At 43.4% G+C, this 26,626-nt stretch overlaps 1 protein-coding gene across 3 annotated transcripts in view; it reads left to right on the forward strand.

Annotated features, from left to right (window-relative positions):
- LOC135238537 (metabotropic glutamate receptor 4-like) overlaps positions 1-26,626 on the forward strand; it is a 228,682-nt gene that overhangs the window by 189,814 nt on the left and 12,242 nt on the right. The window contains exons 10-11 of one of the 3 annotated variants that reach the window (XM_064306538.1): positions 7,598-7,844; positions 10,633-13,075. In XM_064306538.1, the coding sequence (XP_064162608.1) occupies positions 7,598-7,844; positions 10,633-10,682 (297 nt within the window). In that variant the 3' untranslated portion in view covers positions 10,683-13,075. Of the gene's footprint in view, positions 1-7,597; positions 7,863-10,632; positions 13,076-26,626 lie in introns of those variants that run through there. The other 2 variants (XM_064306537.1, XM_064306540.1) reach the window with 2 other exon arrangements.

Below are 26,626 nucleotides of genomic sequence, written 5' to 3' on the forward strand. Positions count from 1 at the left end.
TTATATTTTTGGGTAAAATGCAATGCTAGTTTATGAATGTTTTTTTTTTTTTTTTTAAACTATGATGTAAAACATAAAGATCCCATTTACTGACCTCATTTATGATAGATAAAAAATTCAAAATAACTGCTAAAAAAAAAGTCATTAAATGGTAATTAAGAAACTAAGGTCAGAACAACAAAACAACAGCAGCGCTTTCAGGTACTAACCACAAATGTGTGTACATGCTGTTGCAGTTAAGCTTGAATTTCTTTTCCACAAAATGAGATGTCCACATTCTGAGTGGAGCGGGTTGCTCTGTGGCGTAAGCACATCCCCTGCTGTGAGAATTGATTGGCCGTCTTACAGCGGCGAAGCCAGAGCTGTCGGCTCTTTCTCAGGCGAAGTGGCTGCTGAGCTTCATTTTGCGGGTGACGACGTCATTCGTTAATTTGCATATTTGAGCAGAAACGTCGATTTGCAAACGCGCGTCCGTTCGTCACGACACTCGCATCGCTCGTGAGACGGAGCCTGATTTAGACTTAAACGGGTTTCAGACGGACGCCGAGGGCGTTGAGGGCTCGCGATGAACGAGGAGAGGAGAAGGGGAAGCGCTATCGGCGGAAATCGCTGGTGGCCAGCTTTAGGCACATGCCCCTCTATGCCAGGGGCCAGCTTTAGGCACATGCCCCTCTATGCCAGGGGCCAGCTTTAGGCACATGCCCCTCTATGCCAGGGGCCAGCTTTAGGCACATGCCCCTCTATGCCAGGGTGTTCATCACTGCAGACGATCGCCAAATGCATCAGCCCTCTCAGACGTGAGATCACAAATACTACGCGATTAGAATGTTCTTAACCGAACATTCTAGTGCTGATGTCACAATCACTGCTGGTGACTGAAAGCAGTGGTTCTAGAACACTTAGACTTAGAATTTTGAGGGGGAAGAAAAAAAACAATCCAGAAAACGATGCTCTTGAAAAGGTTAAATATCAATGGTCGCAATGACTCGCAGCACCCAGAAAAGTTGGAAAGATTTGTCACCGATATCCTTTATGAGATGAAGTTGGTTCTGAAATCTAGTGGCCAAGTCACCGAGTCGGAAACGCTGAACGCTGATGCAACTTTGTCCATGTTCAGTAGCGTACCTTAGCATGCAGTTTGGTTGTGATTGGACCCATTTGTAGCACAGTTATTCCACTGCATTCTTACGGGCTCCTGGAAATAATGTCAGCTTGCACTCAACATTTTACTGGAAAACTATTTGAAGCAATGGTATATGTTACCGTGGTAACTCCTCACTGTTTGTTTTCGTTCCGTCAAAGGGATTGTATAGTGATTTACAGGGTTTAATAGCCAGGCCTCACATAGCTAGCTATGTTGGCTATTGCAGTGCACAACTAGCAGCTCCATCAAGTTGTATGCACAGCAGAGAGTGCTATGCTAGAACCTTTCCATTCGCATGCAGAGTCCCTCAATTTTCTTCAGTTTGCTCATTTGTGTGTGTATGTACAAGGAAACAAGGCCGTCCATGGTTATGCTAAACTAATGAGATAAACAAATGTACATAAAAGTAGTAGTATGTTCTGATGGTGAACTGGACTGTGTGTGTAAACTGTGCCTTGGAGATTTGGTGTTAGGTCATGACTCTTGTCATTAAAGACCCTGTGACTCTTGTCGTAAAGAGTAGGGGGTTCCCCGTTGTCCTGGCTAAATTCCCAACCTGGCTGTCCCAAATTTGCCACCTAATCATCCTCTGATTTAATTGGCTAAAAAAATGTTCTCTCCCTCTCCACCTAAGCTAATGTGTGGTGAGCGTTCTGGTGCAAAATGGCTGCCGTGCATCACCCAGGTGGGTGCTACACATTGGTGGTGGGTGAGGTGAGTTCCCACTCATCGCTGTAAATAGCACTTTGAGCATTCGAAAAAAGTGCTATATAAATGCAGCGATTCATTCATTCGTTCATTCAAAAGGAGATGATGAGGTATTAAGGAGGATGGAATGAGAATGAGAGCTGCGTTACGTCCATAGCACTGGTGCTTTCAGTGTTGTGCCTCATCTGTGGATCAAATCAGTACTTTTCTTATACTGTATTCTCTTGTGGCTTTTCTAGGACCACCCACCTCCACATAAAGGAATAAATAACTATTTAAAAAAAAAAAATCTGCGGTACAGGATGTTCAGACCACAAAGCCAGACCGTGGGCTCCTGATTTGAGGTTTCAGTTACGTCCTTAGTTTTTATTTCAGTTAAGTGGGTGTTCTGATTTGTTTAGTGGGGGAAAAAAGAAGCTTTATTTGAATGAGTGCACTGCTCTGCTCAGCTCGGCTGACCTTGTGTTAGCTTCCGCTACGGTGGAAATTAAAGAACTGCTTTTACCTTCATGCACATCAGGTAACAATAAAATCTGATGCTAATTAACTACAAAAAAAATAAATAAATAAATAAAATAAATCACGAAGCAGGAGCACCACCTGTAATCAGAGCTCTAGAGGTCACACTCTTTACCTGCCTACAGTCGCAAATAAGATTATCAGGCAGTAGATATAATATTTATGTAAGTCGTTCTTTTTTTTCAGCAAAGTATGGATTTTTTTTTTGTATTGAATCATTGTGCCTTCCCAGGAGCTGTCTCTTCCAAACTGCAGAAGCACTGTCTGTTTTGAAGATAGCGCTAAGCCAAAAGCACATAAATCCTAATTAAATGGTACACAGTGAGATTGATGTGTTTTCTTAAATGGGCCCGCTAGTTTCGCATTGATTCGGTTGTTTTAATCCCCATAATTGTCTGATCGTGCGGCAGAACAGATGAGTGTGTGAAGCCTAAGCAGTGTGAGAAATGTGATGTAATGAGGACAGATATGCTCAGTCCACAACCGTGCTGCCAGGGAGAACGTTTTTCATCACCTGCACTTAAGAGTACAGTCTGCTCACAGCCCATGAACAAAAGCAAAACCAAAACCAACAACAACAAAAAAAATATGGTGAAATACAGAAGATATTACAGACCACAGCTCCCTCTTAGACATATTCCGATTCCGTCGATGTCCTCAAGTTTACTCCGAAAAAACTACGTTCTTGCTTTCTTTCTTCTGACATACGTTGTGGGTGAATTCATTTGATCTAAACTGGATGACATTGGAACTGTTTTTGGAAAAAGAAAATTAAGAAAAATTAAGAAAAACACCTGCTTATATTTGTCAGAAAAAGCTGAGCATAAATGTTGATGTAATTCAAGCCATTGTTTCATTAACTAATGCAGTTATGTTTTTTATTTTTTATTTGCTTTTACTAGAAATAGATAAATAAAAGGTGACAGGACTGGAAGCGAGGTGTGTTGTGTTCCCCCTCCTCCACCCACCCCCCCCCCCCCCCACCCCGTGTGACTCATCAGCTCTGCGTAATGCGCCGGTCGGCACGGCAACATGCATGTAATTAGGGTGTCTGGGATCAAGGGGAGGCGGGTTCGGGTGGGTGATGAGATGGGGGGGATCACAGGAAGCCCTCATTTAGGGCAGCCCCCGCGTCTGACACGCTACCATTACGCCCCTTTTTTGAGAGGAGTGCGGGGGGGGGGGGGGGGGGTGTTGTGGGGGAAAGGAGAGTGCTCGTCTCCAGGAGGAAGCAGATGCTAAAAGCCTGACACCCCGCCCCGTGTAGCGATGTGTAATCCTCTTCACACACAAAATAATAACACCACCACATTCATACTTTGTTTGCCCCTCCAGACCTCTGGGCCTGTGGTAGATGGGGGGGGGGGGGGGGTAATAGTGGCTTCACTGTATTCGCTCTCTTCGCTGCTGCCAAAAAGTTTAACCCGAGCCTGCCGAGGTGTGAGCCAAGGTGTGCCACGGACCCCCAGGCTCACCTGTACGTACCGTACACCTGTACTCTCCTGCTTGGCTGCTCTACAAAGCCAGTGAACCCTCAGTAGCTGGGTTTTAGGGTTTATTTTGCACTGTAGGTCTGTGAAGCTTCGACTTGTATGACCAAACACAGCGAAAACGTACGTTCGTTAGTCTGTATGACCGCACTGTTCATTACTGTAATCCTGCTATTCTAGGCCTTAACTAGGCCTTAAGGGGAGGTGAGGCACACACAGAAATAAATTCATAAATAATTACATTTTAGAATAAGGCTTGATTTGAGCTTTAAACAGATTACCGATATCAACACAGGGAGGTGTTTCAGCTCGGCCTTGGCTGCAGTTGCTGGTAGCAACTCAGTGAATGAAGCGGTGTGGCTGGTCTCAATAAAATATAAAGATGGAGGTGTGTGTGTGCGTGTGTGCGTGCGTGTGCGTGTGCACGTGTGTGTGTGTGTGTGTGTGTTTGTGTGTGCATGCATGTATGCATGTGTGTTCTTTGGCTAAGCATGCACCAAATATAATTTAGATTTCTTTCGACTTAGTGCAGGGACCAATGTTTTTGTGATTCACTACTTCTAGAATGTGCTTATGCAGTTGTCAGTTTTTGCAGCATTGAATGTTAACTTTAGTAGGATTAAAAAATGTTTTTTTTTAAACTGTCATAATGTTCTCCCCTGATAAATAATTGGTGCATTAAATTAGGTTTTCATTTTTAACCAACCAGTTCAAGTTAAAATAAGCTGTAGATCAAATCTCATTTGCTGTGATAAAATTAATCACAACACATCAAGGGGTCCGTTATGAATCTCCACAGAACTTTATCATTTTGAACAAAGCGGTTCCTTTTGATTGTCAAAGCCCATCGACCGCGAAGCCCAGCAGTGTGGTTGTCTGCCGGTGGCCGTCGTTTAGATTTGTCGACGCGATCGGGGGCTTATCTCCGAACGTGTCTGTAGTCACTTCAGAGATCGAAGGCGTGAGATACCGCCGGGCAGGCTCTGGAGGAGGTGGACGGGCGCCGGCTCGCAGCCGAATCGCGTCGGTACGGACTCTGCTCGGCTCGATAACCCCAGCCCATCCCGACGCCACCCTGCCGCTGCCCCTTCCCCGCGGCGTGCTGTGTTTCTGCGCTGATGAACGGACGTTTCTGGGCAGACTGTGTTTGTGTCTGCGTTTCATGGTGAATCTGCTCAGCGGCAGGGCTCAGTGGTAGAGGTGAGGGAGGCCGAGACGCGACCCCTGACCCCTGACCCCTTCGACCTCACGCTCCACTGGAGATGGGAATATGGCTCAGCACACACCTGGATTTACCCATGATCCTCTTCATCCACCACACTCTCTTATTTTCCCTCACTTTCCCCACACTTTTTTATGAACTGTGTAATAATAATAATAATAATAATAATAATAATAAACATTCAGGACCCTATATTTGGTGACGAAGCATACACAAACACACCTGGGCGCAAGTAGAATTTCTACTTTTGTCTTGCACAAGTAATATTTTCTCACCTGTGGCAGGGTTGGTAGTTTCGTGGTCTTGCAGTTCATGCGATTGCATCAGCATAGGAATGTGTCAATAGAAATATTCAGTGCTGTGCAAGTTTGGTGTTGAATACAGTGTTTGGTGTTTAAATGGTATGTTGCAAATATTAAAATGAGCTCTCAAAAGAAACCTGTTATCTTAGCATTGCAATCACATGATTTATGTGCATCTTAGAAGAGCTGCATATGTCTGTGTGTATGTCTGTGCAGTTACAAAAAGATTTTCCAAGTCAATGCCTTCTCTCCCTGGATGACTGTATTTAATAATTCTCACACATTGTGCTACAGTGTGTCTTCACTTTTGTTTTGTTTGTTTTTTTCAGTTTATTATTATGGGGAATTTTCAGCATTCTTATGTTGCAAATCTTTAATTGTGTGACAAGTTGTGATGCCGTGTGTGTTGATGCAATTTTAGTGTCTTCAGTGTCACCAATGTCAGCAGTAATCAGGGTAGTGATGTCACTGCGGTTCACACGCTCTCAACCCTGCTTTAACACTGCCTCAACACTGCCTTAAACTGCATAGCTGCATGCTCTCTTTGCTTTGGAAGTGCAGGCGTTTAGGAAAAAGGGTACTTACAGACTAACTCTGTCCTCATTAACGGGCTCCAAATGTTACCTTCCACTCACCGTTTTTCCCCCAGATTACGAGTGGCTTTTCATTGCAGTGGGGTGAGGGGTGGGGGGTGGGGGTGGGGGGGCGGGGGGGCAGGGGCGGGCGGAAGGTACCGAAACAGGGGGACACAGAACACAAACTCACTGCGAGGAGAGTGCGGTGCTGAACTGACGCGGGTTAAACCTGTGTTAAGGTTGACGAAGCAGCGATATTAAGCTCAGCTCTGCAGAAAATTAACGGCGAAAGAGAGGGAGGCCACAGTGGCTGGCTCCCGGCTCGGGTGGAGGGATGGAGAGCAGGGAACCGGAGGGAAAAGGGGGAAAGATGAGGTTAATTGATTGCAGCGTGTTACGAGGCACGCTCTGTTGCTCTTAAAAAGTAACGAGGAGGAGGAATCGTACCTCCCTGTTCTCACGGCCTCCGGGGGCGGGGACCCGTGCTCCTGTGAGAACGTTAAGGCATCAGCTCCTTTTAAAGATAACTCTCCCAAAACAGAGAAATGCCATTTTAGCTTTGCTGTGCAGTCATTCTGTTGCAGGGCCGGTGTGGGTGCAGGTTTTTGTTTTAACCCAGCACTAAGACGCCTGATTCTACTCGTCATTGCCTTGATTGAAGACCATCATCAGTTAATTAGTTGATCAGGTGTCTTGGTCCTGGGCTGAAACAAAACCCTGAACCCACACCGGCCCTTTTCGGATAAGATTGGACACCCCTGCTCTACAGGACAACAAACACAATACCGGATAACTATAACAGGTGTTGACAATGACAAGTAAACATGCGCATTTCACAGTGTTGCCAGATTTACTGTAGTTGCAGATGGCTTCTCGTGCATGATGTTTCTCTTCGGTATGGCTATCCAGCTGTGTGAATGGATTGTATGAAAAATGTAAACTGTGTCCGTGACTCTGAATAAGAGTGTTTGCTAAATGCAATCTAAGGTACTGTTGTAATTGTGCACACACAGAACACATAAGGCATAATCTCCATGAAAACAGCTTCATGCAGACCCATGAGATTATTGGCAATGGGTAGGCTCACAATGTTTCTCCTTTGCCTATGTGGTGTGAGGCCAGTTCAGTAAGTTTGAACTTGATTTCAAATTCATGAATTGGAAGTGGATTTTTTTTTTTTAACTCCAGGATGAAGAATTTGAATTTGAACAGGAATTCCGTGAAGTAGAATCTTTATGTTTAGAACATTAAAACCACTTCCTGGCAAATATGCAGATTTCAAGAAAACTTCTGCAAATTATGATAATACCATTTAAAATAATAACTTTGAAGTATCATATGGTGCCCATTATAAGCTGGTTTTCTTTAGGCTTTGTATGTAATGCATTTATATGTTTAAGTATTAACAAAATCACAGTATCTTCTTTTGAAAGTTCTTTTTGCATTTTTTTTTAAACATAATCCTTCTAACAATATGCCACTATCATCAGCGCAAACATTGTTTCTGGTGAAACTTAAATAAATCAGACATTGGACTTTTTCTGAATTAAATTCCCTCGCCGTTTCCTTTCGTCTGCTCGTAAGATGCGATCTGCAGAGTGGGAGTAACCCCGGCGACGCTGTGTGTCTCTCCGCAGATGTACATCCAGACGGCCACGCTGACCATCTCGGTGAGCCTGAGTGCCTCGGTGTCGCTGGGCATGCTCTACATGCCCAAGGTGTACGTGATCCTGTTCCGCCCCGAGCAGAACGTGGCCAAGCGCGCCCGCAGCCTGAAGGCCGTGGTCACCGCCGCCACCATGTCCAGCAAGCTCAACCCCAAGAGCGGCATGCGCCCCAACGGCGAGGCCCAGACCGAGCTGTGCGACAGCCTGGAGACGCACGGTGAGTCCGCCGCGCCGCGTGGGGGTCGGGGGTCAGGGGTCAAGGGTCACGGGGTCGGGGGTCACGGGAGGCCCCGTGCTCTGCAAGAGCACTTCCACAGAAATGTCACGTGTGTCCCATCGCCACTAGAAAGCAAACATCAAGCTCATCCGCTATGCAAAAACGTGGCTAAAAACGCTGTGGCAAACATGGGTTGTGGTTCATGAAAGAAAGTCAGGATATATGTCTAAGATATCTGGCCTGAAATCAGGTGTTAAGTGGCTCTGCCTGCATAATATCATTTACAAGGCCAATCTGACATTTTGACTGGCTGCCAAGCACTGTGTCAGCTGTTATTGAGAATGAACAGAGAATGCTTAGATCATGTGTTTTATAACATACTGCCTAAGGTTACCTACACAGAGTTCTAAACGGTATGGGAAACTCATGTGAAGAAATAACCACAGAATTATCACAAACGAGCGCACACGGCAATCAACCATCCTGTGCCGCTCATGCATATGCAAATGTGGTAACGTCAGGGTCAACTCAGTTAATGAACATTTCCTGCCAATGTTTTCCTCGGTTAGACGTACTGTGTTTTTTCTCACGTATTGCAGTTGCTGTAATACTGGACTCTCTTTGTGTGAGCTCTCTTCTGCACGTAGAGCAATCACTCCACAGGAGAGGGCCATTCAGAGGTTCTCATCACACCAGGGTCAGAATACTGAGGTCAAAGGTCGCCTTTCCCTTGCGTAGCTGATGCACAGTGCGGTGACTTTCCGTGAGAAGTGTAGTTTTAACTTTACCCCGTGATGAGATGCCACAGACACCGCTAGGGCAGAGTCCTCCTCTATCCCAGAATGCACTCTGCGTGACTTTGTGGATCGCCTCTGGCTGGATTGCCTCTGGCTAATGATCACCTCCTGCGCTCGTAGGAGGCCAGCGATGGTACCGTTCTTTTGTGGGAGACCGTAGCGGCGCGTCCATGTCTTCTCCAAAGGACTTACCTTGATGAATTCACTGATAGGTCACCTGTGCCTGTGGTGGAATTACCTGTCCTGCGCTTCTCGTCCAATGGAAGCACAGAACTGTCACTGATTATCCAGACCCCCCCCCCCCCTTCCAGCTGAATTTTTACCTCAGATGGCTCTAAGACACCAGCAGGGACCATGCAGCTAATAGAGAACCCAAGCTTATGCACGGCTTATAAATCATGTCCCTGCTAGCGCTGGGTCTCCTTCCTGTGTCCCGTTGGAGGGTTGTGCTCTAATGATTTGTATGACAACAGGAAGTGGGAGAAAGAAAGACAGAAAGAAAGAAATACCGTTACAGTATATACAGTCTAGTCCATCTGCTCACAGCCCATGGCATGTGAAAATGTAAATTGGACTCATGCTGTGATGCATGTGCATAATTCATGTTCTTCATACGCCCTGTTGTATGAGTGGCTGTTGTGACCTTAAGATTTGTGCAGCAATGCAGTCAAGGCTAAAAAAGCAATAAGACCTAGAAAATAAGCGTGTGGCCAATTTGGACAAAAATAAAGCGAAATCCAGGACAAGGCAGGGAACGAAATGGACTCGGAAAGTTTTCTTTCGCCAAGTCAAAGCCAAGTTTTAGGCTGCTGAGAGTCTCTTCCATTATTGGAATAGGAAGAGTTAGTTTATTGATGGACCGAAAACAGAAAATCCAAAGAGTCCTTTGGCACTTGGGGGTTTAAAACCCAACAGAAAGAGGAGAAAAAAAGACAAAAACTTGTGAAAGGGCCACAAGACCTCATTTCTCTGACTGTGTAACCCGGGCCACAGATAACCGAGAGCGGTTTGTAAACAGAAGCTGCTGTCCATAAAAAGGGATTTATTAAAACAGTGCAGCACACACGTTGAGCGGGTAATGAATCTCCCTCTGTTGCTGTAAACCACCTCTGAGCTGAACTTGTGTAAAAATATCAATCCCACATAAATTTTAAAAAGGAAAACAACTGCTGCCATGGCAGCAGGCTCTATCTTCTGCAAGCTCCTGTCTCCTGCAGAACGTATACACATTCTCTTCCTGGTGGGGGAGTTCACCCCTTTATCCTTTTGCTAGGAATGTGCATTTGTGTTACCTCACCACATTGCTACATGAGCTCCACTGCTACATGATGTCCTTTGCTACACGAGCTACATTCCTACATGAGCGCCATTGCTACACAAGCTACTTTGCTGCACGAGCTTTATTGCTACATGAGCGCCATTGCTACATGAGCTCCATTGCTACATGAGCTCTATTGCTACATGCGCTTCACTGCTACATGATCTCCATTGATACATGAGCAACATTGCTACATGAGCTCTATTGCTACATGCGCTTCACTGCTACATAATCTCCATTGCTACATGAGCTCCATTGCTACATGAGCTCCATTCCTACACGAGCGCCATTGCTACACGAGCTACTTTGCTACACGAGCTACTTTGCTACATGCGCTTCACTGCTATATAATCTCCATTGCTACATGAGCTCCACTGCTACATGATCTCCATTGATACATGAGCTTCTTTGCTACATGTGCTCCTTTGCCACATTAGCGCCATTGCTAAAATGTGTGCAAAATATGTTAGACCCCTAATGCATCATGGAACCATATTATCACTGGCAAAGCTGTACCTTTTCTTCACAAAGATGTTTAAAATCAGTGCGTACGTGTGATGAATGACTCTTTTTTCTTATTCAAGACTCTTTTCATCTGAGTGGACCAAAACTCCTTCTTTATCGCCCTTTCTCTTTCTCTCTTTCTCTTTCACCCTCCGTCTCTTTTCCAAAGGTATGCCAGCCAAGCAAACGTACATCAGCTACAGCAACCATGCCATTTAGAGGAGGTGAGCCGCGTCCAAACGTGCATGTTAAACCAGGTGTTAGGACGGTGTTTCTGCTGAAGGGCCCGGAGATGTGGAAAGCACTAGGAATGGGGTGAAGGGAAGAAATACACTTAAGAGAGAGAGAGAAGAAGAAGAGAGAGAGAGGAAAAAAAATATAAACTGAAATACAATTTAAAAACTGTGAGGCGACTTTGAGGGGACTCCGCGTGGCCACGGTGTGCCTCGCAGTGCTGTAGGGAAGGGCCCTTTTTTTGTGCAGTGGCGGTAAAACGTCGACCTCGCCTCGACGGCAGTTGGACTGGCGGCCTTGTTTCCATGGCAACCGGCAGCACCGGGCGATCTCTTGGGGCCCGGGGAGGAGGACTTGATCTCTCTCTCTGGAGTTCTGCGTCACTGCGTGTTTTCCTGTCCGACACGTCCTCCGCCGGAGTCCGCAGGAACTTCTGCTCTCTCTGAGGGCAACGTGCGGAAACAGGAAGTTTAAAAAAAAAAAAACCACACTAAAAAAAAAAAAGAAGAAATAAAAAAAGAGGCAGTTTTATTGTACGCAGTGTTGTGTTTTTTTCCAAATGGTGTGAACCATTAATAGAGCTGCTTTATATTCTTTGCGACGGTACAGAAGGGCTGAAGAAGAGAAGAGATCCACCCTGTTCTTCTTTTCGGTTGTTTTGGCGTTCGGGTCTATAGTTATTAAATTGTGGCCAGGCTGGACGCACTTGACGTCAAATTCAGAGTTGATACGATCTCATACATAAATATGCAGCAACCATTCAGGTTAGTTTCACTGTAGTTTTTACCTTTTGTATTGAAATAAAGGTGGGGCTATCAATTACTCAGACAAAATACATAACGGTTTTGTTCCTACAGTAATGCCGATGTCAATTTCAGCAAGCTTCTACCACACACTTAAGATAACAATAAAAGGGATTATTTATGTTTTTGCTTCCTTGTTTAGTGGAAAAATATATATATAACAATGGGGATGATGCAATGTGACTGTCTCTATGGTCATTGTTTACTGACGTTAGCATGCCTGTCTAAAAAAAATACATGTCTGTACTGTGTGGTCTAAGTCTACGGAATGAAGACTATGGTAGAGGCTTTACAAGTGTTGTTGCTACTAGGGTCCAAGCCAATCCCAGACTGGTCAGGGTCAGTTTGAACTCATTTTTATTTTTTTTGTTTTGTTTTGTTTTGTTTTTTTAAAATAGAGATGACTGCCACCCTGCGCTATGAGCTAACACTGCCCCCCTGACACAACGATCTCAGAACAGGTCAGGGCTTTAGAAACCACTCCCCTATGCTGTCACAATATTCATCTGTAAGGATGTCAGACGTGGAATAATAATAATAATAATAATAATAATAATAATAATAATAATAATAATAATGATTTTGCATAGTATTACATAAATGCATTTATATATAATTCTTTTTTTTTTCTTTTTGTTGCTAAATTCACACAGGAAGTTAATGAGAGGTGCAGATACATAACAGGGCAGTTAATCTCAAAGCAATTAAGTCAATAAGAAAAGGCGAAATGCCAGAGCTGGAGGGGTAAAACCTGCACTCATAAAATAATTGTCCCTGCCAATAATAATAATCTTTTTTTTTTTAAACGGCAGGATGAACGCATCTCTCGCTCTATTGGTGTCACAGGCGCGCATAAGAAACGCCTCCTACGCGAGACTAACGCGGAAGTGTTCTGCAGCATTGCACGAGCGCCATACCGCTCGCATCATTCATACGACGTCTCCTCCGTTTCCTCCCGTCAGTCGGCTTCTCGTGCAAAAGTCGCAATGCTCTGTCCGAGCGATCGCCTTCGCAAAATTCCACGCTCCGAGACAAAAAAAAAAAAAACGGGAGAACGTCAGGGAGTATTAGGACCAATGGTTTCATATCGTACTCAAGGAAGTGCGACTGGAGAGGAGTTTTAACATGTAAATGTGACGAACAAACTGCTTTGATTTCAATGTTTAGAACTGTCCGCTCTTTGCTTTGACTAAACTGCAAGCAGGGAAATCCAGTGTTGTTTATTTTTATTTTTTAAATTTCTCCATCTCTTAAGAAATATTGTGAGATTGCTTGTGATTGTGTGTACAATAATTTACTGCTTTTAATTTTCCCTATGTTTTATCACTCCCAATGTGGTCAGTGTTGCACACTAGCATATGTGAGTGCACACCAAATTCAATGGCAAGTTCATGTACTTTATTAAAATGGATTGATGTCTGCTTTATGTACTGAAACATTAAAAAAGGAAAAGAAAAATGGAAAAAATACAGTGCCTGGATAATTATGACCTATAAATCTATAAATCATGGAATAGAGTGTGAAGCATGTTCATTTTTATACAAGATATTTCTAATAAAAAAATGTTTTGCAATACCCACCTGCGTCAATTGTTCATAAACCGGGTCCTCAGTAGGCAAGCATTGGATTGTTTCCCAGTACGTTATATGGTCTGTTGGTATTATATGATGAGATTTACCTAAAAGAACTGCGCAACATGTTAGTCACAATAAGCCTAGTGTAACGCACACACACACGCACACGCACACACAACGACACGCACACACACAGCATGCATACACACAGCATGCGCACACACACACACACGCATACACAGGCTCACACAGACATGCACACACAGACATACACACACACACAGCATGCACACACACAGACACACACGCACACACACAGCACCCAGTTCTACTACAATGTGAAGGTGTGTCATTTGCCAGCTCAATATGAAATCATATGTGGGACCATTATCAAATTCAAGTGGCTTCTGATATCTTACTATGGTATGATGTGATCTTTCAGTTATTAGACATTGGCCTGAATTCAGTGCACGTTTTCCTTTATTTGCCATTAAATTCAGAACAAGGGCACCTGGATTATATTACTTGGGGAAAATGAGAATAGCCAGCATAAGAATATCCTTTAGTCAGCATTATCGGACAGCAACACTGTGCTCATGGGAAAGTTATACTCCTGTATGCGGAGGTTCTCTATACCATTTTTTTTTAAAGAAAAATTATATAAATGAAGCAAGTAATTCTAAAAAATGAAGGAGAGAAGTCACTTTATGGGTCTTTAAAATAAAATTTTAGTTTAGTGTGTTTTCATTTGGCCCTGACAGTTTTTTTTTTTTTGTGATTGCAAGATATTTTTGTATTTTTGTTATATTTCTGATGACCTGTCAGTTTTACAGTGGCAGGTATAGGGGTGTTTGGGAGTTTGTGGTCTAAAGCAATAAAATACACAGACAACACCAAAGCAGCTTGTACTGCGATGTTGTGTTTCGGGAGGCTGTACATATTAATATATTGATATTGTAGTGTTTATTCACAATTATAACCATAAATACCAGTTTTTATATCGTCTGAAAGTAAAAATATTTATACATTTTTGAAGAATTATCTGGTAACGTACATGTAGCACATACACTCAGCCCCTGGAGGCCTGACTCCAGTGTACAAGCCGGTGAAGCTGCTCACGTGAATCCATATTCTAAAATGACTGATCCACTACCCCTTCCACCAGACCTGGGTCAAATACGTACTTGTTTTGGATTCAAATACTTTTTTCTACGCTTTACTGATCTTGTCTGATGTATTAGGAACCAATGAAATACTCTCAAAAAGTGTAAACCCCGCCTTCTGTTCATATCGGCAAGCTCAATTGCACCAGGCAAGATCAATAGAGCAATAGACAAGTATATGAATCCAAAACAAATACGTATTTGACCCAGGTCTGCTTTCCCACCCGTCCAGCGAAAGGGCTCGGAAAACCAGGGATAAAAATTCCAAACGAGGTGCGGATGTGCTTGTGCTACTGTGTGCTACTGCTAGTACAAAATATCAACCTCCTGACAGCAGTGTTTGTGTGAGCAAGGGGTTCTTTGCATGCTCGAAGCGGAGTGCTTAATGTATTTACATAATCCCCATTGTGCTCGTGCCTTCATAGTTGTGTAACCGTTCTGATGACTGTTGATCTGAAATGCACTTTCAGATGTGTGTTGTGTGCAAAAACAATGCTTTGGCCGGGTGGGTGCAACCTTCTAAATGGTATACTGAAACTACATTACACTGTGCTATGAAGGACACTAAAAAGGTTGCGAAGTCTGAACGTGACATACTTTAAATATCAAATGCCTTATCGACAGACTCATACTGTTATTGTTATACTGTAACTGGACATACGGTTGATGGACTGATGTAAACACAATTTTATTTTGAAGAGTCAGATTTCCAACCTTAAAAAAAATAGGAGTTGATGTAGCTGTGTAGCTATCGTTTCTGCCCCATCTTAATAAAGTAACGGCTCCTTGTTCTCCAAAGGGAATTCTTGGCCGACTGATAATTGTAATCAAACTGTCATCACCTATCAGAGGTAAACTTTACCTGGATTGGGCCTGGAGGAAGCCTCCAAGGTCATTTATTTTACAAGATTATTTGGCCTCCTTCACTTTTGGGGTCAAGCTAGGTGTTTGGCTTGTGAAATAGGCAGTTAATTGTGTTAATCGTCAATATAGAGTGCTGTTCATCTCAGCTAAGCCTACAAATTCTATAGTTTATTCTAACATGTTATTTGGCTTATATCGGTTAGCAGTGCATAAGACTTTGAGGCTATACTAAACCACAATCCAGGGGCCTTACATTACCGTTTGTCATTGGCAAGAAAAAAGCGGAGACCTTTTATTTTACGGTTGCAAAACCAAGAGGTCTTCGCAGCGTGAGAATGCGGACTTTCACCGCGAGCGTGTGCCGACGGTCTCGCCACTGCCGTAATTCAATTTATCACTCAAAATCCCGCTGAAAATGACAGTCATTAGTCTGCTTTCCCGCGTTTCGTGCTTTGTTTATCTGAGCGATGTTTGTGTCCAATCTTCCTTAATTTCATTCCGCGGCGAGCGCGGAAAAAACGGTATCATTAAATATTCGACCTGATAGGTCTGAATTGCAGCCCCCAGCAGAAGCGAGTCGATGTAATCACTCTTTTATTTTGCTCAGCCTGAGGTCTGCCTCCCGTTTATTCATCCCCCCTTTGTGGCACACGCTCGGATAATTACATTTCTATGACTAAACGCAGTAACCCCCCCCCCGAAACCTGCTCTCCCGTGTGCCCGGGCAAGGAAATCACGAACCGTGAAGCCGTTTCAGAGCGGCTTTTGGGTACCGCGCTTCCGAAAAAGAGAACCATGCTCGCTCACCTTTCAATCTGCATTTTGATTGGCTGAAAAGGGAGTCCTATACATTTAGGGTGTGGTTACCCCCATAACTGCCGACATACCAAAAGTGCTTGTTCCTCACCCCTTCTTGGATAGTGTCTGTTCTCTTTATTACTTTTATATCTTATGGTTACCCTTCACACAAAGCATGTATTCAAACTACAAAAAATAAAATTAATGACTACTGCTTACTACGACAGAAGACATAACATTTCAGATCACCCATAGACCTAAAGTCATGACTTCAGATGTTATGCCACACATACTGCATTATGTGTTACGCTGTCTTTCTTTCGTAGAATTGCACTTGCCGTCCATAATCACGCGCTAAAACCGAAATCATATATATTTTTTAAAAAACCACAGAAATCGGACTATTAACTTTCAAGCAGCACACCCAGAATGCACACTGAAATCAACTGGAATTGCAGTAAAAACATTTTTTAAAAGGCACCATTACTGAGCTGCTGTGTGCCATAACGGTCCATGATCCTTACAGAAACACCCCCTTCGCTGTATCTGCAACCTCAAATTACCCTCCCGACCTCCCGATGGAAATTTCTCAGACAGACGCGAACGCGCGAGTCTCCTCTCCCGGGGGGCTTGCCACCGTCAGATAACAGTGTTTAATTTACAGCGGCACCGCGTTTGAACCGAACCCCTGTCCAGCTTGCATTCTTTTTCCCCTCACAAAGGAGAACTGAGATGGGGGCGATGGGGTGGGGGGCGGGGGGGGGTGTGGGGGTGGGGGGAGAGGGGTATAATTAATCATAAAGGAATGTTAAAGACAATAATGGGTGTGTGGACTCGACAGGAAAAAAAAAAAAGAGAAACCCATTTCCAGCTCCACATTGTGCAATTTTGCGTAATTGTTTTTCATAATTGCAAGTGTGGAGGAAAGAATGAGAGTGGGAGACCGTGATATTATATTTAAATTGATGGTTACAAAAGGTCTGATCCTTCAATCCCCTCGTTTCGCGCGCTGACACGATTCAACTTTAAATAGCCCCTTTCATTTCCAGGCCTAAATCAGTTGATAGCCCTTCATTCGCCGCATAAAAGGCAGGAAAAATAGCGGTGTTGTCTCATGGTAGGATAAGTATATGTTCTGCCGTGCGCAGATCCATTTCCAAGAACAAACGGGCGGGGGGAGACAAACGATCTAACGATCCTTCTCATTGGCTACGGCCCCCCCTTTTACTTATTGTCTCAGTAAATGTTAAAGAAATGCATTATGGAGGTTCGTCTTTTTCTGCATATTCGAACGTGAAAGTCCCAGTTTTCGAACGGCACCACTCACCTCAGTCAACAGCATTGATTGGTGGTGGCGGGAATGAAAACGTTTCCAACCGTGTAGCTGAGTGGTTGGCTATGATCAGAATTGTACTCTGATATCGGTGTAAGGGATAGATCTATGCCTGTCGAGTCCTTATATTAGAAAAAAAAAAAGAAAAAACAACGCTAATTGTCTCTGTCTCGCATTCATTTCTGGTGTGCTCTGCTTCGGATGTGAAACGAAACCGGCGGAGCCAATTTGGGATCGGCCCCGAGACTCCCAGAGTGAATTTGATTGGAGCTTCTGGTATGTGGCTTCGAAATGAAATGAAATGAAATATTCATCGGGCGCGAGCAAACTAATGGAGGTTTGCACAGTTGTGTGACTGGGGATTAATACGTTCTTTCATTCAGGAGCGCATGCGCGTCGTGTCATGTGCGGTGAAGTCCTCGGTCCTTTCTTATTCTGCCACTTCATAAAAAAAAGAAAAGAAACTTTCATCATAAGCTTGCAAACAGGAATGTGGATGTATGGCTTGGGACCTGAAGTCGTGGCCAGAACAAATAATTCGTTTGGTGACCCTGGGTTTGGTTTGGGAGTAGAATTCCCATGAATTGAGTGCCACACATTAGAGAGGTTATGGAGCTTGAAAGAAAGGTTATTAAGGAGACACCGAGAATAGAATTTGCTTGTTTTTTTTTGGCCTCATAAAATAAGTAATTTCGTGACTTTATAGAAAATATACAGTGGGCTCCAACTTCTTGTAACCTGGAGGTCACAAGTTTGATTCCCGGATAGGACACTGCCGTTGTGCCCTTGAGCAAGGTACTTAACCTGCACTGCTCCAGCTGTATAAATGGATGCAATGTAAATGCTATGTATGCTGTGTAAGTCGCTAAATGCCTGTAATGTAGTGTAGGTCCTGTGGGCCGCACTGTCTGCAGGTATTTGCTCCAGCCATATTCTACACCACCAGATTTCACTAAATAACCTGAACCAAGAAGGTAAAATACAATAATTACTGGGGGTGTAGTGCATGGTTGGAGCAAATACCTACAGACAGGACCTGGAGTTGAGTAGCGCTCATCTAGGTTATTAAACTGAATCAACTGGAAGAAGACAGTGTGTTGTTCTCTGTGAACCGAATCTTGGTGCTTTCAGCACCACGTAGCAGAATCTGAGTGATTTGAATTTTGTCTTTTCTGATGTCAGCCCTAACTGCGCCTCTTTCGAGTTTGAGTTACCCAGTGAAAAAAGGACCCATTTCTCAAATGATCTCAAATACGACTTGAGACTCAGTCGCTTTCCGACTCTTGAGGAGGACGTCAGTCCCTACCCTGTTCATTAAAACAGTGTCTTTTTGGCCCTGAGCAAAGGTGTGCTCCACTGCTACTTATTTCGGGACCAGTCCCTGGGACGTTGCTGGGTAAGGAGTTTTTTTTTATTTATTTTTAATTCCCCCTAGTGTGTCTCGGGACTGCATGAGCTTGAGCCACAATGGCTTCCGTGTGTCCTTTCATCGCCGCGGTGACCTGCGAATGAACCGAGTCTTTGTCCAGCGCGGCAGGCGGTGTAATGCAGGGGGCCGGGCTACCGCCGCAAGAAAGGAGAGAGTTCTGGAGCCGAGGACCTCGGTGTTGGAGTCGGCCCAACTGACACAGAAGGGGGTCAGGCGCTTCATTAGCCTGGGACAGGGCCGTCCGCGGATCCGATCCGTATCGTCTCACGCGATCGCCGTCTCCTGGCAACCCCCGCTGTTTAACAGTGAAACCCTGCGATGATGCGGAATGGCCTACGAACACACATGTAATGTTTTTTTTTTTTTTTTTAAACCTTGTGGTCACTGCATATACTCAATTCGTACAGCCCTAATGTTTTTTTTTACAACATTTAACTTTTTTTTGGGATTTGTGGATTCAGCAGCTACCTGATGTGACTGGCTCTTGTGAAATGTATTTTAAAGGATGCACTCTGATTTTTAAGTAATTCAAACTAATTATTACATTTTATTAATTTTCAAGCATTAGCATGATGAGTAGTTGATTGAAACTGGCCTCTTTTTTTGGAGTACTTATGAAATTTGCTATGCGTGGAACTGCACTTTTTGAGAATTCAGGCAGGGATTTTTTTTTTTTTTTTTACCGGCTATAAAAACTGTTTAGTCATTGATATTAGGAGTAGTCCCATTAAAAATTGAATATGCATTAACGTTAATTATAAACAAACAATGGGGAAAAAAAGAGATGGTGTCCTACATCCTTTGAATTTTCCTCTGGCTGTGTAAATAACATCCCTCTGTGTGTTAATTGTTAGGATTCCAGTCACATATCCAAGCTTGGTAGACAACCCCATTAGTGTTGTTTAAACAGAGGTGTTCCCTGTGGGCCTAAATAATGAGTGAGCCGTCCCTTGGCTCTTGAAGGAAAATTGAACTGAAAGGACTTGACTGAATTTGTGAATGTCGGAGCTACCTCTTCGGGGGATGGCACTATTTAAAGGCTGACTTCACTCAAAAATCAATAATAAAAAATAAATTTAAAAAATAAATGCTTTGTTCTTCTTTCCACGTGGTTTTTTTTTTTTTTTTTTTTAAATCGCTTGACTCGATTCTGAGGCAGCCTAGAGCTGTGTTCTGCAAATTAAGTGGTTCTCACAAGTGATATAATGTAAAGTGAGGCAGGAGAGATGCAGGAAAACAATTTCCATTCTATTTTATTTTTTTCTATGAATGTTAAATGCAGCGTGGGATCCAATGGCATATTTGTGAGATATTTTAACCCTTAAAAAATATAGGTTTATAAGAATATTTTTCAAGCCAATGTTCTAGAACTCTCCTACTGGCAGTTTCCAATTACCAGTACCAATAGTTACGGCAGCCTAGTATAATGGGTAAGGAACTGGGCTTGTTAACCTAAAGGTTTTAGGTTTGATTCTCTCGGATAGGCTGTTGTACACTGCCATTGTACCCTTGAGCAAGGTACACTTAACCTGCACTGCTTCAGTATCTATCCAGCTGTATAAATGGATGCAATGTTAATAAATAAATAAATTAAAGTTGCTCTGGGTAAAAGCATCTGCAAAATGCCTGTGATGTTATAATGACAACATCAATATTTAGTTAAATTGTGTACAAGATGGTGGTGATTGGCACATTTCTTGTCCTTTTCATTTTCTTCATTTTCCCAGACTTCTATGTGTGGTTTTGCATTATGTTGTAGAAGAGATAAAGAAAAATTATGCTCAGCGGGAAAATCTCACATAACTCTTGTTATTAAAGTTTTAAGATTCATTTTCTGCCCCAGTATTTTACAAAGAAACAAAGATTATTTGGGCAATTTAATATCATACTACTTGTTTTCAAGATATCTTATCAAGTCCAATTTTCTTAGCCCATTGGCAGATACATTTGCTCATTTTAAGAAAATATTACTCAAATGCATATTTAATGTTTTTTTTCTTTCCTTTTTTTAAGATGAGTTTTGTTTTACTCATCTCCTCTGTATTAATGGATGTAATAATTACAAAGATAAGGGCTATAACAATCTTGGAGTGTTGAAAAAGGTTTATGTAATTATACAAATATTACTTCTCAGTGGAATCCTACGTCACTTATATTCGCTGCGACATTTTCTCACTGGAGAAACTGACCAGTGAGCGCGATGCGGACATTAATGGGGCAAGCTGGCCTCAGTCCGGGTCCACGGTCAAGTTCTTTCTCATTGGCCATTCTGTATGTGTGTTTAGTCCAGCCCAAGCCAGGCACATGAATTCACACATCGAAATCAGGACCAGCCTCATTGACGCGTTTTCTTCTACTTTTCTCAGTTCAATCCTTCTCTCTTTCTCTTTGTGACCCCCCCCCCCCCCCGTCCGATGGGATGACATCATCCATAGCCCACCGCATCCAAACAACGGCGAGCCGCCCAGCCGCCGCTGCCGCCGCCGCCAAGCAGTCTGGGCTGATGGATATTAATTTTAGTGTGCGCGCAGGGCCTTCATTATTTCCCATCATGCTGTTTGTTTTCTTCCCCTCTGTTTGCCAAGAGTGTCTCTTCGCTGCCTTTCGTTCTTTTGAAATCTCTTTAAACGGCCCCTTCGGGGGGCCAGGTGAAAGCCAGCCGCTGTTTTTCCTGGCAGCGATATTAAAATATTAAACCTTCAGCCATTTCATTCCCTGCCTCCCCACTGAGACCCCCCCCCCTCTCACCCCCCCGCCGCCCCCGCCCCCCAGAATCAATCGGGTCTCATTTGGCTGATTGGAGCGTGATGAGGGTGAAGCGGGTGCCTGAAGAAGGATCTGATGTTCGTGTCTGACTGAACTCGCCGTCCCACGCATACACGAGGGAGGCCTCGGGGAGACAGGCGGTCTTTCAGCGCTGCGCTCTGATTCGTCAGACTGAGACTGCGGCCCTTTCAGCGCTGTGCTCTGATTCGTCAGACTGAGACTGCGGCCTTTCAGCGCTGTGCTCTGATTCGTCAGACTGAGACTGCGGCCTTTAAGCACTGTGCTCTGATTCGTCAGACTGAGACTGCAGCCTTTCAGCGCTGCGCTCTGATTCGTCAGACTGAGACTGCGGCCTTTAAGCACTGCGCTCTGATTCGTCAGACTGAGACTGCGGCCCTTTCAGCGCTGCGCTCTGATTCGTCAGACTGAGACTGCGGCCTTTCAGCGCTGTGCTCTGATTCGTCAGACTGAGACTGCGGCCTTTAAGCACTGTGCTCTGATTCGTCAGACTGAGACTGCGGCCTTTCAGCGCTGCGCTCTGATTCGTCAGACTGAGACTGCGGCCCTTTCAGCGCTGCGCTCTGATTCGTCAGACTGAGACTGCGGCCTTTAAGCACTTTGCTCTGATTCGTCAGACTGAGACTGCGGCCTTTAAGCGCTTTGCTCTGATTCGTCAGACTGAGACTGCCCCCCCCCCCCCCACTAGACAGTGTATTTATAATCTGTGTACTGTAGGGGGTCCCTGGTCAGACTTCATATGCAATGTCTGTATGTAGATTTGGGAATATATTTTTAAATTGATGGGGGGAGGGCGGGGGGGGGCTGGATGCCCTTGAGCCTGGGTGAGAGTGCCCTGGATCAGAAATGGTTTAAAACTCCCAGTTATGAATTTACTGAGTTACTGAATCCCTTTTCTCTGACTTTCTCTTCACTGTAAATCTAAGGAAGTTATGGATTACCACAAGTTTTTAAAAATTCCCAAGCTTCAGCCTGGGGGGGGAAAAAAATGTTTGTGTTCCTGTAGTGTTCAGTGAGAGCTGCTGTGATTTTTCTGTTATCTCTACCGGGACTTAGCGACCGTATCTAGGCTACAAGCCCCGCAAGCTTCCTCGTGGTACTGACAGTTCCGTATCGTGTGCATCTATTCTCTCGCACAGCTCGGATGGGATTATTTGACTGGGATTGGCTGCCTGGTGCAAAGATGAAACTTTGAAGTGAATATACAAGGTGGAGGGGTGGGGGGGGGGGGGGATGTGAACAGACTGCTTCAGGGCGTATTCTGAAACCCAAATCTGAACTGCAACTTGCGTTTACGGAGTTGCGAGTGCAAACAAAAGAATAAAAAGAGTGTAAAGTAAGCGGGACACTGCGTGCCCGTAGGGGCTGTAAAGTTGTTTTAGTTTCGACACGGAACGACAGCGCATGTGATATATGTACTGTTCCAAAGAGCACAATATTAAATCCGTAATGGCAAAGTTGATGGCGTGTTTAGCAGAACCCAAACTACGATAAATATTCGGTTTGAAATGCTAAGCCGAAAGCTTTTACAAGACACATTTGTGCATTCTTGTCGTGTCCCCCTAAACTGTAGAATATTGCCTGACTCAGCTCCTCCTTTTACCGTCCGTGCGAAGAATGGTAAAGGAATTAAAGGGGTGATTCACTTTCTGGGGTTTGTTTTTTGTTTCTTCTTCTTTTTTTTTTTGTTGATCATATTTGAGTTTTTTTGTGTGATTTCGATTGACTCTGAAGAACGTTTCTGATGACTTTACAACTGATGGGTTTTCTGTCTGAAGCAAGAAAATACACTTAAACACTTTGTACAAAGCAATTTGTTACAGAGACATTTTGCCTCCAGAGTGTGTGTGAATGTACAGTGTACAGCCTGGTACTTCTTCAGAAGTGATGTTTGATGTTATTTTTGGTTTGAGCTATTTACCACTCAAGGAAAGATGTTCCACCGCAATATGCAATTAATCTGCGCTTATGTACAGCCATAATTTTGCTGTATAAGACACTCTGGAGTTCCTTGAAGAGGTGTGTTTTTTATTTTATTTTTGCTTTAGACCACAAACCCCAGAAAAGGCCTACATCTACCTTCACAAATCTGGTAGGTCATCAGAAACCTCTCTACATATCTAAAATATCCTTAAATTGCAATGATAAAAAACTGCCTGAAACGTACACTAAAACAGGAAACATGCACTACAGCTGAAATGGTATCAAACAACCCTAAAAGTGATACTTTAACACATAATAGCACATCACTTTAACACATAATAGCACAGCATGGCCCATTTTATGTCTGCAAAACCCTTAGTGACACAAGTGACAGCCTCTCGCTGCTTCCGGGCTTGTCTCTGGCACGTTGATGATGAATGAACTCAAGTCAGCGGCGAGGCTGCAGTTCCGGAATGTGGGAAAAAAAACTCCTTTATGATGCACAGGCATTGACCCATTGAAGAGTCGGCTTTTTCTGGAATGTTATTTTCAAAATTCCAAGCCAGTGCTCTAGAACCCTGTTGCTTTCAGTTACCTGTGGTGATTGTTACATCAGCGTTAGGATGTTCAGTTAAGAAGATCCTAATCACATATTTGTGATATCATGCCTTAAAGGGTTAAACAATAGGACTGATGGCTCTCTGCTGCCATGCTTTGTGCACATGCCCCTTCCACTGTCCTTATCGATGAGCAGACAAGCCCGTCCGGCTGCAGTCTGTCTCCTCCACATTCAAGCTCTTAAACATATGTGGAATGCACTGGATGGTCAACCCCAAAGCCAGATAGTGGTCAGCTCTGTTGCTGTAGAAAGCCACCTTAAGAGCATGCTTGAATGCGTACTACGAAAATGTGATCAGCTGTCTCGCTGTAAACCATTGTAATATTTAAAAGAACCAAGAAAAACCATTTGGTGCCGAGCATTAGACCTTGCACTCACAGAATGATTGTATGAGCATAAATTCTGCTGCGTCTGATTAATTGCTCTCCATCTGTTACATGCGGTCGACAAAGACCTGTTCTATGATTCACAAGAAATGAATGGCAATACCACCTGAAGGTCAAACAGTGTACAGTGGATGGCTTTCAGGGTCTGCAGCCTCTTCCATATGCAACTGATCATAATAAAGGAAGCTTTTTACAGAAGATTCAGCTTTGAATACTGGGGTGAAAATATAGTTGTTGCATTTGGGCCGCAATGTCCTGTCTGTCCTTATATAATGTTTATTTCCCTGGTGAGAGAACACATTGGACTAATGAGTGTATATATGCTGAAGCTATAATTAGTCTTGGCACTTTTCTAACCAGAGATTATGTCTGAAAACACAGTGGGTTGTTCATTAAGTGAACGTTTCTTACTTACAGACAGAAACGGCCACGTTTTGGCAAATGCACAGCGATTTAGGGTGAATTAACAACAAATAAGGATTTAATTTCTTTGTTTTTCCTGGCAGGCTCAACCCAGCACCTTTAAGTACCGTCGAACGTCTGAGAAATGAGCAGTTCGTTAATGGCGTTTGCCTAGAACTTTTGGAATGTCGTAAATATTTTATTTTCCAATTCCATTCTAATCACACCTATTTTAATTAGAATCCTTGGAATTGTTGCTTACATTACTCTTTAGCCTTTTTTTTTTTTTAAACAAGCTTACTTGTCGTAACTATAAATCTTTAAAGTTAATAACCTAGAATCAAACGAGTGGTAGTCTGGGTCAAAGAACTTTTTAAGTTCCAAACAGCAGTCTACATCTCCTTTAGCAAACTGTTTATGTTATCACGACCTGGTGGTCTTCGAGAGGAATTCCAAGCAGGTTCGGGACGATTCTTGCCGTGTCATAAACCACACGGCATTAGCATGAGAATGTTAAAAAAGGGAAGCAGCCAGTCTGCCGAGGCTTTACCTCTTCCCAGCTCAAACTTAACTGCCTCTAGCACAGCTAAGGTATAAACGCATCTTTCAATGTGACAGCCAGTGCAGTAAAATGTGTAGTTTTAATTTACACAAGTCGGTAACCGCTGTTTTAGTTTTACTGTTGCACTTCCTCAGAAGCTTGCTAACTGCGGATGAACCCAGAATTCAGTTTCAGAGGGGTGTATGGGGTCCATGAACGCACTGCAGTCGTATCAGATCCAGCCAAAGCTGAGTCAGCTGAACCCGCCTCTCTTACCATCTCCGTCAGTGGAGTTGAGTCAGAATTCAGGACTAGCCTCATTCACAGTTTTTAGTCAATAGGAAGTGTGACATTTTTTTTCTGTTCAATGGTGATGATTCACAAAGCATTTATTTTCTGATAAATTATTTTTATTGTGTAAAAAAAAAAAAAACTCTGACGAATACAACGTTGGGTAATCAATGTATTTTGTAAGATGATTTAAAAATTCTTCTTTCGGGAAAATTCTTCTTCCAGGCTCACGCCTCGTTCTGTTCGGTTGCGTTTGAAACGGCGAGATTCGACGGTGTTGATTTTTGGCCTTTTTTTTTTTTTTGCTTTTCCTGGGCTGTGTTGGCTTCGCCCACGGACGGTTCTCTGACTCTTGCACACAAATATAAACCCTTCCCCAGCCTACACACGCAGCTATTTGAACCTTGTTAACTCAGTCTCGGCAAACACATGACATTCACAGCAGATTTAAACAACAAAAAAAATGGTCTGGTTTGGAGACTGTGTGGGACTTGCAGTACTAAGGTTTGTTCTCTTTCTCTTTTTTGCTCTGCAAAACATCAGTGAAGGTGTTTATGTTTTGCTTCAAAGATATGGCCTGGAAAAAATGAGGGGTCTTTCAAAGTACGGAAAAGAGGGCAGACCTTTAGGAGCCAACGTTTTTTTTTTGTCCAGGTTAGGTCTTGAAGCACTTTGAATTGCCTTTGTGTGTGAAGGGTGCTATACAAATAAACTTGCCTCGCCTTGCCTTGAAGCAAAACACCAACACCTTCATTCAAGCAATGGAAATAAGAATGAAAACTATCTTTAAGGTCTTATCATGCAGTATAAGAATCAGTTTAGTTTTGGGTTTTTTTTAATGGACCACAACTACAATAATCCTCAGTTATTGAACATATCATCTTTAATATGAGTGTGTAAGAACTTCAGTTATGACTTTGGGGGAAGATTCTATACCTCAGTAAGATTTTTGTTTTTTGAATATTTTGTAAGGCAAAGTTTAAACAGACACATATCAAATGAGACCAATATAAATATGG

The sequence above is a fragment of the Anguilla rostrata genome, chromosome 13 (genome assembly GCF_018555375.3).
Source record: "Anguilla rostrata isolate EN2019 chromosome 13, ASM1855537v3, whole genome shotgun sequence".
Taxonomy (NCBI): Eukaryota; Metazoa; Chordata; class Actinopteri; order Anguilliformes; family Anguillidae; genus Anguilla; species Anguilla rostrata.